The 14072-nt window shown below is 39.4% G+C and overlaps 1 protein-coding gene across 7 annotated transcripts in view; it reads right to left on the reverse strand.

Annotated features, from left to right (window-relative positions):
- The window catches only part of LOC127417986 (arf-GAP with Rho-GAP domain, ANK repeat and PH domain-containing protein 3-like), a 52566-nt gene that overhangs the window by 25988 nt on the left and 12506 nt on the right, over nucleotides 1-14072 (reverse strand). For 4 of the 7 annotated variants that reach the window (XM_051658283.1, XM_051658286.1, XM_051658287.1 and 1 more), the window contains exons 2-9: nucleotides 3727-4766; nucleotides 3535-3581; nucleotides 3329-3411; nucleotides 2828-2895; nucleotides 2079-2297; nucleotides 1706-1775; nucleotides 587-707; nucleotides 46-230 (exon numbers count right to left, since the gene is read on the reverse strand). In XM_051658283.1, coding sequence (XP_051514243.1) covers nucleotides 46-230; nucleotides 587-707; nucleotides 1706-1775; nucleotides 2079-2297; nucleotides 2828-2895; nucleotides 3329-3411; nucleotides 3535-3581; nucleotides 3727-4694 — 1761 coding nt within the window. In that variant the 5' untranslated portion in view covers nucleotides 4695-4766. Of the gene's footprint in view, nucleotides 1-45; nucleotides 231-586; nucleotides 708-1705; nucleotides 1776-2078; nucleotides 2298-2827; nucleotides 2896-3328; nucleotides 3412-3534; nucleotides 3582-3726; nucleotides 4767-10155; nucleotides 10926-10982; nucleotides 11381-14072 lie in introns of those variants that run through there. The other 3 variants (XM_051658285.1, XM_051658284.1, XM_051658282.1) reach the window with 3 other exon arrangements.

The following is a 14072-nucleotide window of genomic DNA, read 5'->3' on the forward strand; positions in this document are numbered from 1 at the left end:
AATAGCATGGTACTATAATATACTATAGCATGATTAACTATTCACCTGCTCACTCTTGTACAGCCAGATCTGCTCCATTATAATGGCAGTGTAGATCTTTGATTTGGTTCCTTTGAGCTCCAGAAAGCCGCTCTTTTGGCAGTGGCTGCCAGGGCCAAAACGTGGGCGGCCAAAAACCAGCTGTTCCTTGACTCGCTCTTGCAATGTGCTGCACCATTTGGTCCTCTGGACTGCAAGCAGACATTTAAGCAGAATTATTATCAGATGCAGATCTAAACCAGCACTTTCTGTTGATTTTCACATTTTTGAGCCACGATATTTTGTTTTTAGATTACTCAGAGGGAAGAGAAGTGAATATTTAATAACTATTATGGCAGGCACTTCTAAAGTCAATGTATAATTCTACTGCATATAATCAGCCGTAATGCACTAACAAAAAAGTACATGGTGCATTGATAAACCATGTTTTTTAGACATAGGCCATAGTAGCATCATGTTATTTTTGTAGAACCTTGGATACCATTTAAATATTACGATACATTTTGTGTCAGAAAAAGACAGTTAGCTGCTAAAATGCAATGTTTACCATCATTGTCAGCACGGAAGACAAATGTCCTGTGGCTTGTCACAACTTCAAATTTATTGTCTTTGGCTACGCGGGCCATCTGTATGGCAGCTAAGGGAATCACACCTTTGGGGTAAGCATCCTGGAAGAGAAAGACCATTTGTGTTAGAAATAAGCTGCATATGTGACCTTTGGAGACAAAAACAGAGGAATGTAGAATTTGATTATCATTTTGAAGGTTTTAAGACAAATAAAATTGCTTAAAGTGGTCAATTCATGAGAATTTAAATTTGCCTTGATCTTTTAATTGTGCCATATAAACAAACTTGTAATCCAAATAGACAATTTATTGCAACTAAGCCGCAAACAAGTCTTGTTCTCAACTCAAGATTTAAGAATGTCAGAAACTGTCAGAAACCCAAATTGCACATGACCAAACACATGACCGCCCACATTTGTACGTCAAGGGCGCCTAATCGGTGTTTAGAAGCGTCCAGTCATGGTGATGTAATACAGAAGTAGGATAGATTCTATTATTCCTACACACCAGAAGGACTAATGATAAGAGTAAAACTGTAATTAACCCGGTGTGACTGCAAAAATAACCCTTATAAGGGCTGTTCAGACCACACACAATCTTACACTAAAAAAGCCAGACGAAATGAATAGAACAGAGCGCAGGTGTCTTTTTAACTTGGCACGGCATAAAAAAAAATGCACCACTCCTACGCGAGACGCTGTGCAACAGTCAAAGAAGTCCTTCTAGCATGTGTTGAAATGTTGTAATAAAAAAACCTACTAAAAAAAGAGCACAGTCAAGTCAAATTTATTTGTATAGTGCTTTTCATAACAGGCATTGTTTCAAAGCAGCTGTACATGAAATTATGCATTAACAGAAAACGTTTTGGGTGTGAACAGCCCCTTACTCACTTCATATTCAAAAAGGGCTCTATTCTAAGGGTCAAAGAGAAGGTGGAAAATGTCCACGTAAATCTAAATAATGATTGTTTTGGTCCAAAAACCTTGGACCAAAATTGTAAGTGGTCTCCAGGGGAAAAAATAAAATGTTAAAGATATGATATGACCCCTTTGATTATCAACTATCATGATGGCATTGAGTTTGTTCTTGAACAATCATACCTTTTCGCTACCATAGTACATTAAGTTTTTCCCATCAAATTTCACATAGCGTTTCTGGAACACATAGTTTCTGCAACACAGAAACAAAAATATTATTTTACATCAGAGTAGACCACTATACTGTAAAGTTCACTCAAACATATACTCCATAATAGAGAGCACTGCAGTTTCATGAATATAATTTCTTAAGAAGCAAGTGAATCTAACGAGATGTCAAACAGAGGACAGGAACAAACATCTGGAGACACAGACAAAGACATGAATAAGGACAAACCGGCTAGAGAGGACAGACAGAGGGCAGAAACAGCCATTGAGGAGAGTGCAGGAGATGCAGAGGCAAGAGGAGATGAGTAGCGGCCCCGATGGGGCGTACCCTTGAGGAGAGAGCTTGTCCAGCCAGCCGCTGAGGATGGGTGCCACCCGCTCGGAGAGCGAGGTGTAGCTGGCATAGGGGGAGATGATGTGGTCCTCATCCGCTTCAATGGAGCAGAGGTTATGAGGGAGGGAGAACGAGTGGGAGGCTGGGGAGGGCTCACCCACTGTGCAGTAGCCTGGAGAATCAAGACGCTTGAGCCACGAGTAATTCCGCTGCCTGTAGGAAGAGGAGAAGGTGTAATATGGGAAATGTAAAATGTACAGTCATTATAATGTGTTCCTCTGTAACCCATAATGATACCTCCTGACATCAAATGATCCCATCCCCATAAAACAAAAGTGAGATTATTACAAATGCTGTTTTGTTTTTTCAGTAAACTGAAGAAGTTACTTTGCTGAATTATGCTTACTAAGACAACTATGAATAACAAAAAAATAAAAATATGATTTGCCATTTACAACCCTTTTTAACTTCACATTATTCTAGAAGGTCTTCAAAGCTAGAAGCTTTCCTAACTAGATCAAAATATTCTAAAACAAAAGACAGTAGGCTAACACATGAGGCAGGAAATGGTTTCTTGACCAAGTGCACACACTGATTCCACTTTATCCCAGATTACTTTTTGCTTTAGTTGTCACTATGAGATTAACAGTAGGACATAATACTTTGGGAATACTGAACTTTGTATGTATTTTATAGTGTCTGTTTTTGCTCATTTTAACTCTCATGGAAATAATTTCACTTACCCTTGATCTTTTAGTTTGTCTTCTTTATTTGTAGTTCCAGTCTTTCCCTCACTTTTGGTCCTTTCAACCTGAGCATAATTAAAATATAATAATAATAAATATTATTATTATTATTGCTGTTATTATTGCTATAATAATAATAATTATTATTATGTATTAATACTAAAACTACTACTACTAATAATAATATAATTATTACTTATATAATTATTAATGGATAATAATAATAACAACAACAATAACTATTTATTAATATATATATATATATATATATATATATATATATATATATATATATATATATATATATATATATATATATAATTACTAACAAATAATAATATTATAAACAATAATAATTATATTTATGGTTATTATTATTGTTATTATTATTATTAAATTATCTCTTTAAATAATGAAAGTATTTAATAAACAATTAACTCTAAGTATTTTTTTAAGTTTTAAGTTATTCTGGTAAATAAAGTTAAACGTATCTCTTACCTCTGAGTGTTGATATTGTCGCTTGCTTTGGAAAACTGTTTCACAGTACGGGTTGATCATTTCATCATCACCCTCAGCAGATGCTAAGTTGGTTGGACAAAAGACATGTCCCAAGTATTTCATACAGTCATAAAAACATTTTTTAAACAATAAATCCATTTAAAGATCCAGTACAAAGTTGCACAAAGTGGCAAAAATAAACCTACCAGATGTTCTTTGAGGTGATTGAAATGTGCTGTTATTTTCTAAAGTGCTATGGAAAGAGAAATATAAAAAGCTTATTATGAACCCTGAACAAAAAAAAAGCCAAATCACTGAATCATAATGACAGCACTGGGATCACCACCAAAACAATCAAACTACATTCAAGATTTAACTAAGAACCATTACATATTCACCTATGGTTTTCAGTAGATGGGCTGACTTCCTGGCGTGGAGGGGGAATGGGTACAGAGCGACTCCACAACATGCATGGAGTGTCTGGTAAAGTGCCACAATAGATTTCATTAGAGACCATCTCCAGCCCTGAGCAGGGTGGACTCGGGGGTGAACCAGGTGTGTTAGTGAAAGGAGAACACTGATAACTAGAGGGTGAGTCCGGATGGTTAGAGAGGGGTGGAGTGCTGTGCCGGTCCTGGTCCGACATTCTCCTAAATGTGGAAGGAGGAATCCCTCGATTTAACCTGGGAGGTACTGGGGGTAATGGCCCACCAGTCTCTGGGGCCAAAGAGGTATTACTTAAACTTGGTTCACAAATGTCCAGTTTTGATTCAGTAGACTTTTCAACAGTGTCTATGCTAGATGCACTAGACAACAAATCTTCTACAACTTTTAAAGAAAGTGGATCCTGAGAAGACTTCTGGCAAGGCTGTGCTTCATGTTGTGCTGGTAAAGATCGCCTCTCTGCCCTAAGTTTGTGGAAGACAGTTCTTGGTTTTGGTACTGGCTTTACGACAGTAGCACTACGCTCAGAGTATGAACGTTTCACTTGTGCACAAAGATTCGTGGCAGAGCTGTTGCGTAAGGCTTCAAAGGAGGTGCCAGCATGTCCTGAGGGAGAAAGAGGCTCTGCATTGACAGGGGTCACCTCATGAATAGCAGACTCTGAGTTACAGCGATCTAGCAAGGGCTCTTTCCTTTGATATTGACAGATCAACTGAATGTGCTCGACCAGTTTGAGGATACGCTTCCTGTGGCCTGTGGCAGTCACTCCCACCCTGTTCAAAGCGGCATTGTCCACATGACAGAAGTCCCGGGCAAGGAGAAAGCCTGCCTGACGGAAGTGATCCAGATACCTCTCGAGGTGGATGGATGCCAACAGGTCCTCTGCATCTGAGCATGGACCAATTGTTGCCATAGTGTGCATGAGTGCTCATTGGGCTGCATGCAAAACAGCAGCAATTCCAGCCAAGAATAGAAGACGGTTCCAGTCCTTCATCTGAGAAAATAAGTAATGAAAAGATGTTAATAGATTCTTTACAATTAAGGTCTCTTTATCATTATATTATCTCTTTATCACAGCCTCTTTATATGTGTGACGAGGAGGAGGGCGTGGCTGGGCTGTGATGGAGCACAGCCAGCACTGAATCAGCTGATCAGTGGGAGAGCAAGATAAAGGGGCGGCCAGAGATACCGGTTCAGTTGGTTTAAAATGCAGCAGCAAGAGTGCTAACTAGTGATCATATCAGCCCCATTTTAAAATTCTGTTAATTACTTACAAAGCTTTAAATGGTTTATTTCCAAAGTTCTTAAGTGACCTTCTATCACGCTATAATCCATCACACTCAATACGATCGCAAAACTCCGGCCTGTTAACAATAGAGAGAATATCAAAATCCACAAAATGAGGGAGATCATTTTAATATTTGGCTCCTAAACTATGGAATAGTCTTCCTAGCAGTGTTCATAACTCAGACACACTCTCTCAGTTTAAGTCTAGACTAAAGACTTATCTATTCAGCCAGGCATACACCTAATTTATCCCTCAATTCATAGCTATCCTTCTTTAGTTAGGACTGCCGGAAACAAAAACACTTCTCTTATTCTTTAACCCTGCTTTAAAGTGAATGACATCTATGCTAATTTTGTTCTATTTCTTTCCCTGTCAAAAAGGTTACCAGAGCCTGCCAGATCCATCTCAAAACCTGCCTGATGTCTGACTCCCACTGTGTCGCTGAGTGATGACGACCAACTGCAGCATGTGCCAGCCAGACTTCACTTCAGTCTACTGAGACAGACTTCACAGAGGATGAATTGATGCAAACTCAAAGACATGGGATTCTTCATGAGCCTCTGTCTGAAGCATGAGCTCAGGATGGAGTTCACCAAAATTACCTGCCACGAGCAGGGCCATATTAAGTTGCTTCAGGGCCCTGGGGCTTAACGTTTTGCTGGGTCTCTGTCAGCCAGCGGGGTGGGGGGGTGGGGGGGGGGGATTAACTATTGCACACCTTCACTGTGTTTGCATCAGCGTGTCCCGCTGAACGTGATTTCTTGCGCGCCTTCCCGAGAACATTGATGGGGTACAATACGGTGGAGGATGAGGTCTCCTAAGCAACCAAATTGGCCCGGTTGATAGGGAGGGTAGAGTCACATGGGGTAACCTCCTCGTGGTCGCAATAATGTGGTTCGTTATCGTCTCCGTGGCAACGCGCTCAACAAGCCACGTGATAAGATGCACAGGTTGACGTCTCAGATGCGGAGGCAGCTGGGATTCATCCTCTGCCACCCGGATTGAGGCGAGTCACTATGCCACCACGAGGACTTAAGAGTGCATTGGGAATTGGGCATTCCAAATTGGGGAGAAAAAAGGTCTATTTATCGCCTCTTTATATGATATACCACTGCATTATACTTCCTGGTCTCATAAAATGTACGCGAGCATTACACCTTTTTTGCAAAACTGAAATTACGTGCTTCATTACACTTTTGGCTGCAGTTTTAAAGTGAAATGTCCAGCGGGGGTCGCCAAAATCGAGCTAAATAAGGTTGTAATCAGACAAGGTTTTTAAAGGTGATTTTTAGATGGAGGTTACCTTCCACACCTAAAACTGTAGCCTAAACCTAACCAACGGTGTCCATAAATGAGATAAATGAGAGTTTAACAAAACTTAACCAACACCTAACCCTAACTGATAGTGTTTTAAAATGCAAATTCAAAATAAATAAAAAAAGAAATGAACTGAAGCATCCACGCCACTTTGTGTTGCTTCTATGCCACTTTCATTTCCGTGCGTCTTTGGTGGGACTCAAACCGTGGCTGTCAAGCTCAAAGTCCAACACACTATCAGGTGAGCTACAAAGTAAGTTAAGTACATAGGAATAAGTGTGTATATGTAGGTGGGCCTGTAATACAAGTGTTTAAATGTTTAGTTTTTCAAATCATGCGTTAAAGTGAAAGTGTTTTGGTATCATAACATAGCGGGGGTGAGGAACAGAGTGAAAAATACGTTTTTATAAAATCAAAATTAGCAATTGTACTCGTGATTTGTGTGACAATGATTAAACCACACAGTTGTTGTAGTGCCTCTAGTGTTCATTTCACCAGGAAACTGCAGCGAAATGTGGAAAGCGGCACGTACAAGTCAGTTTGCAAAAATGTATATAGAGTAACGTTCATTCTATGAGACCAGATTGGCATTATAAGCAAAGCAAATACAAAAACAAAACAAAAACACAAAACAAATAAATAAATACTCTGTTTTTTGTAGGTGTTGCTTGTCTATGCAAAACTCACTGCCACAATGCCAGGCTATTGCATGTAGTTGTTAAGGTTCTCGTAATATGGTTGTTAAGGTGCTCTGACTTTAGGGGCAGTGGTAGCTCAGCGGTTAAGGCTCTGGGCTACTGATCAGGGGTTCAAGCCCCAGCACCGCCAAGATGCCACTGTTGGGCCCTTGAGCAAGGCCCTTGACCCTATCTGCTCCAGGGGCACTGTATCATGGCTGACCCTGCACTCTGACCCCAGTCTAGCTGGGATATGTGAAAATGAAGAATTTCACTGTATATGTGCAAATGTATAATGTGATAAATAAAGAAAATTATTAATTATTAACACAGTTGCTAGGGTGTTCTGGGTGGTAGTGTCTATGATTTTCTGGTCCCTAGATCTGACTCAGGTCCCTCCTGATGAGTGTATGGGATTTGTTTTGCCTCTTTTATTGTCCGGCAGACGAAAATTTCATGACTCATTGCTTAGAAAAGTCATAGCACACCGCTCCACAAGTCACAGGATTTGAGGTATCCTTCATGTCTGTAGCACAAGGGACACAGAATGAGTTATGGGCTGAAGTTCAATAAAAAAATTAAAAATAAATTGTGAGGGGGCCTGGGTAGCTCAGTGGTAAAATACACTGGCTACCACCCCTGGAGTTCACTAGCTCGCTAGTTCAAATCCCAGGGTGTGCTGAGTGACTCCAGCCAGGTCTCCTAAGCAACCAAATTGGCCTGGTTGCTAGGGAGGGTAGAATCACATGGGGTAAACTCCTCGTGGTCGCTATAATGTGGTTTGTTCTCGGTGGGGTGTGTGGTGAGTTGAGCGTGGTTGCCGCATCTCCGTGGCAACACAAGCCACGTGATAAGATGCGTGGGTTGATGGTCTCAGACGCAGAGGCAACTGGGATTTGTCCTCCACCACCTGGACTGAGGCAAATCACTATGCAACCACAAGGACTTAAAAGCACATTGGGAACTGGGCATACCAAATTGGGAGAAAAAGGGGGAAAATCCCAAAAAAATTACATAAAAAAATACAATTGTGAATGAGTTTGATGAACAAAAGACAAGGCAACAGAGATTAAAGGCCTTTCGTGATAAAGAGCATTTTTCAGTGGCACAAAGCACAATTCGCATGTCATGACAATACAGTAAGATTTCTAAAGTCTATTTTTAGATGTCTCCATTCATAGTGGCAAAGCTGTTGAAAATGTGGCAGAATGAAGGCTCTTAGAATTAATTCGAGAGAAACATTTACCCTGCTGAGGTAGTCAACACTTCCTTCACTCCCAGAGCAGGGCTCATTTTTTACTGGCCCCACTACAAAAATCATACATTTTATTTTTAGCAATGTATTTTTGTATGTGCCAGGAAAAAAAGTAATCATATTTTTCATTAAATATTTTGAGTAAAGCACATTTTCATTACAAAATTACTAGATTTTTAATTTGCTGTAATATATACTATAACTCCATGACAGCAAAACATTTACATACACACTTTTGCTGAAAAACAATGGCATTCAATGCAAAATACTACTAATTGGGTTTTAATCAGTGGTGAATTCACCTTTTTGCCTATTTATTTCCAATCGCTTTCTACTCCTAATTCATCTAAAAACGAATAGCAAACAACAAATAATTTATCCAATCATAATTTATTTCATGATGCTTACAAGCGAAGCGTGACGACTGGTTCACAAATCGCATGCCCAAAGCCGAGCGCTTTAGCCGAAGCGGCACTTGAGTCTGGCTCGACCCCGTTATGCCTTCAGAATTTCTACAGAATCCCTCAACAGTGCAAGTGAATAGGCATCTAATGTCAGATTGTCAGATTCATCAGCCAATCAGATTGATTTATTTGTTCTTGGTGGGTGTGGTCTTTAGGATATGTCCCAGTCGAGGCCTTCCAGCTGGCCTTGAGTGATGCAATCACACCTTAAGTGATGTGCATAATTTGAAAGCGAAGAGTGCGAGATCTAGCTGACTAGTCGGCGGTCATCACTGCCGCTATCGACATTGAGAAAGAGATCCTTATGGATTTAAAAACCTGAGATGTAAACAGGAAAGGAGGGCAGATTTTCACTTCAAGTAAATTGGTAAGTGCTTTTTGCATTGTTATAGCAACATCAGGAGTTTTCTAAGTGTAAATTAGCTGGCTGGAGCATTCAGTGTCAGATTAAGTTTTGAAAAGTAACCACGTACCCTTACGAAAAAAAAAATTATTGCAAGCAACATTTAGATCGAAAATATTATTAGATTGCTTTTTCCTGGTATTAGACCTTCTTGGTTTTGGCTTTCGTGCGTGGACATGTTTTAAAAATGTCCATTGGTATTATTATTTGGCTGCGATGTAATGTATGATGTCCATAGGCATAAGGTGTCTTATTAATTGTGAAACAGTGTTTTCTTAATGGCATGAACCGCACTAAAGGCCAAGACTTAAAATGTACGGGCTGCCACTGGTTTTAATTGTCAACCCATTCTAACTGGTGCTTCCAAGACTACCAACAAGTCATTCTCACAATTGCGACAAAACCCGCATATATAGGCGCATATACCCTTTTCTGGAAAAATAACAGCATTCTTTTTTCTAAAAGTCATGTGTTAACAGGACCCATTGGGAAATACTGGTAACTCAGTTATAGCAATTTCCTGAAATGCGAATTTGAAACATTACCAGAGTTCAGTTGCTATTTGTGAACAAAGCCCTGAAATAAGAAGTCTGCTTTGGGCCAGCAACAAAGTTCTGATGAAGAAGACAGCTACGTCAAAAAAGAACCCTTAAATTAGACAGATTGAAGAATCCAAGCAGATGAAGAAATTTGTTGTCAGCTTACAGGAACAGTAAGTGATTCCATTACTTATGATAAAATAACTAGCCTTTTTGGACAAAAAGGTATACACAGGACCAAAAGCCTTTCCAGCAAAGGACATGATCACAAAGTTTAACAGAATTTTGGTGCTGATGTGTGAATAGTAGCAAAACAGATGAAGAGACAGAAAGCTGTTGCATCTGTAAATAGCATTTAACAGAAAAGGCAATATGGCAATTTTACTGCAATTTAACAGGTTTCATGTGTGAATGTGGCTTACGTTAGCCAGATACATTACCTTGGTGATAGGTTTAAATCAGCAGAACTCACAACAACAATGTTCAATGCATCACAGGAAATTTAAAGTTTAAGTTTGAAAAGGCATAAAAACAAATGTAAATGATCACCAAAATGTAAGTACTTGTGACAATGCATCGGGAAAGTCACAGATCCATCAACTGTCCCGAAACCCTATCACACTGGTTGAGCCCTGATTTGGAATGTATTCCCCTATTGAGAAAGACAGTTCCCTGATTGTGTGTCCCAAAGGCTGACAGCACTTGAGAACACTGGCCTAGGAAGAATCTCAAGGCTATGAGTGGCGTATGGCCAACCCTGACCAGGGGTGGGAACTGAGAGCCACTACATTCCATGGCCAGGAGGGGCGGAGCCAGATGAGTGGGTGTGATGATTGGATAAGCTCTCTCATCATAGGTTCTACGTTTCATATTCACAAAGGATGCACAATACTCTCTCTCAAGGCCATAGCAAATTGGTGGTACCAAGGGGTCAAGGTTTGGCTGGTTAGCATGATCCAGTTAGCAACTTACTCAAAAGACAGCTATTCAAAAGTACCCATATATTCTGATGAAATATATATGAGCAAGGGCATGATAAAAGATTAGGGGGATGGAGTTTGTGACAGCAAAGCAACTGATACTGAAATGAATGTGAATGCTAACGAATAGCACAAAAACAATAATAATTATGTTAGAAAGCCTTGACATTGTCAAGAGGGTCTGTTTAACACTATGGCACTGAATAGAAAAGCAGACATTAAAGGCTGTTAAAAAAGGTTGATGAGTCATATCCTCTTCTTCCTTTGTCTGGACTCTGGATGCTAACCTTTGGCTCGGGCACTCTGATTCACCGGATCCCACGCTGTGAGGGGAGGCAGGAAGCTTATGAGGCGGACTGATAAAGTGTGACCTGAGGAAAGGAGAGAAACGGGTCCGGGTGTTGTCGTTTTCTCCCAAGCAGCTATGCGGAAAAACTCCCTTCAGCAAACCTGTCATCATAAAGCTGAACAAGCCAAGCAGTGGCAAAAAAAAAAATCAAGCACTGAGCCACTTGCAAGGCAGTACTGTATTGATGTTCCTCAAATACTGTAGTTAGGGTTCTTTTGCGTGGCTCCTTGTAAGTGTTGCAACAGTTTTTCTGGTGAAATGAACAACAGAGGCGCTACAACAACAATCACTTTTCTATCCTTTCACACAAATCAAAAGTAAAATGGCGGATTATCAGTTTCTAAACACTTTTTGGATTTACTATTTATAGGTATGTGTTTGAGTAAAATGAACATTTTAGTTTTATTCTATAAAGTTCTGACAACATTTCTCCCAAATTCCATATAAAAATATTGTCATTTAGAGCATTTATTTGCAGAAAATGACAACTGGTCAAAATAACAAAAAAGATTCAGTGTTTTCAGACCTCGAATAATGCAAAGAAAACAAGTTCAAATTCATTTTTAAAAAACACAATACAAATGTTTAAACTTAGGAAGAGTTCAGAAATCAATATTTGGTGGAATAACCCTGATTTTTAATCACTGCTTTCATGCATCTTGGCATGCTCTCTACCAGTCTTTCACATTGCTGTCGGGTGACTTTATGGCACTCCTAGTGCAAAAATTCAAGCAGCGCAGCTTTGTTTGATGGCTTGTGGCCATCAACCTTCCTCTTGATCACATTCCAGAGGTTTTCAGTGGAGTTCAGGTCTGGAGATTGGGCTGGCCATGACAGGGTCTTGATCCGGTGGTCCTCCATCCACACCTTTGACCTGGCTGTGTGGCCAGGATAACCTTGTATGTGGCTTGATTCATGCGTCCTTCACAAAGACAAAGTGATTCCAGCCTTGCTGAAGCACCCCTAGATCATCACCGATCTTTCACCAAATTTCACAGTGGGTGCGAGACACTTTGGCTTGAAGGCCTCTCCAGGTCTCCGTCTAAACATCAGATGACCAGGTGGAGGATCGGTGATGATCTAGGGGTGCCTCAGCAAGGCTGGGATTGGGCAGATTTGTCTTTGTGAGGGACACAAATCAAATATTTATTTCTGAACTCTTACTAAGTTAAAACGTTAGAATTGTGTTGTTTAAAAATGAATATGAACTTGTTTTCTTTGAATTATTCGAGGTCTGAAAACATATTTTTTGTTATTTTGACCAGTTGTCATTTTCTGCAAATAAAAGCTTTAAATGACAATATTTTTGGGGGGGAAATTTGGGAGAAATGTTGTCAGTACTTTATAGAATAAAACAAAAATGTTCATTTTACTCAAACACATACCTATAAATAGTAAATCCAGGGCAACTGATAATTTTGCTGTGGTCTCTTAATTTTTTCAAGAGCTGTACAGAAGCTTGTTCAAGAGCCATCAGCAGCAGATAAACTAGTAAAGGAAAGGATTATGAGTTCTGAAGTGGACGCGAGTCCACACATGAGATGAAAGTATCGTAGAAGCACCCCAAAATGATGTGTTTGCTTCAGCAATTGCAATTTTTATCTTACATTTGCTTTTTATGACACTCTCAGTTAGGTTTAAGGTTTAGGGGAGGGAAGAAGGTTTTGTTGATTTAAAAAATAGAAAGATTAACCTTAAAGAACCTCAAATGTTTTCATCTCACATTAGCTTTTTAGGACACTATTGATTAGGCTTAGGTTACATCCACACTAATGAGTTTTCATTAGAAAACACATCTTTTTCTCTATGTTTTGGCCTTCCATCCACAGTGGCCATGTTACATGCAACCAAATAATCTGTTCATAATCTGACTGATAGCTCAATCGGATTGATAGCCTTCATGTAAACACAAAAATGATCGGATTGAGCTGGATCCAAATTAAATTTCCATCCGATTGAAGGGGGTGGTGTAGACTTAAAATAATCAGTTTAAAAGAAAAATATTAGCCATTTGAATCCGACTTATACATGATACTCTTTGTGGGAACCTAATTTATACAAAGCAATGACAAAACGCATTATTAAGGGTATGCAGGCTCGCACTGAATATTCTGCAGGGCACACATGTTCTTTCATGACATCACATAAAGCAAAAAAGAAAGTTGTGTCATTCTTAATAGGGACTTTAAGCAGCAGGTGCGGATAAAGCATCTGTGTTACACTGCGTGTATGGGACTTCACTCACTTCCTGACATCAAAACCATAATTTCTAAAGCATTTCTTCTTTGCCATAGTGACAGTCGATCGAACGTGACAGATTAGGAAAGTAAATGTTAGAATATGTTTTACAAGAGATGATGCAATGTGAACACAGTAGTCTAAACATCCTCCTCAAAACTTATGTTAAATTAAACACGGTTATAGGCTTTGAATAAAAAAAACTCAAAAATATTGATAGCCTATTAATTATAATATCTAGGTTTTAGACATACTGTAAGCTATTTATATCATACAAGAGTAAAATTATTCTTCTGACAGTTATTTAACACTGCAAGCATCCCTTCTCTTGCTGTTTTAAATTGCCTGCCTTTTTTTTTCTTGAATGATTAAATGCTCCATTCCGCTGTCATTATTGCTTCGTGATTTTTGCTTAGCGTCCTGTAAGATGCTGTTCCCTATTATTTGATAATATAAGACAATACAGCTAATTCACGATTGGCCAGACTCACAACGTGACAATGGTTACACGTGTTTCATGGGCTGCTTTCGCAGTTGCATACTTCACATACTACTTTTACTACTACTGCTGTGTTAGGGTGTGTTCACACTTGTAGTTCGGTTCTCTTGGTCCTCTTGGTTGGGACCAAAAAAGAAAATGATACATTTAGTCCTGGTTCGCTTAGTGTTCACACTGGCATTTTTAACACCGAACATAAAGATATAAAACAAAAGGCATCAGGAAAAAGTGACTGGACAGCTTTTATGACGTATTTTTGCGACGGAACTTTCCGAACATCCAAAACAATGC

Source organism: Myxocyprinus asiaticus, chromosome 27, assembly GCF_019703515.2.
Source record: "Myxocyprinus asiaticus isolate MX2 ecotype Aquarium Trade chromosome 27, UBuf_Myxa_2, whole genome shotgun sequence".
Lineage (NCBI taxonomy): Eukaryota > Metazoa > Chordata > Actinopteri > Cypriniformes > Catostomidae > Myxocyprinus > Myxocyprinus asiaticus.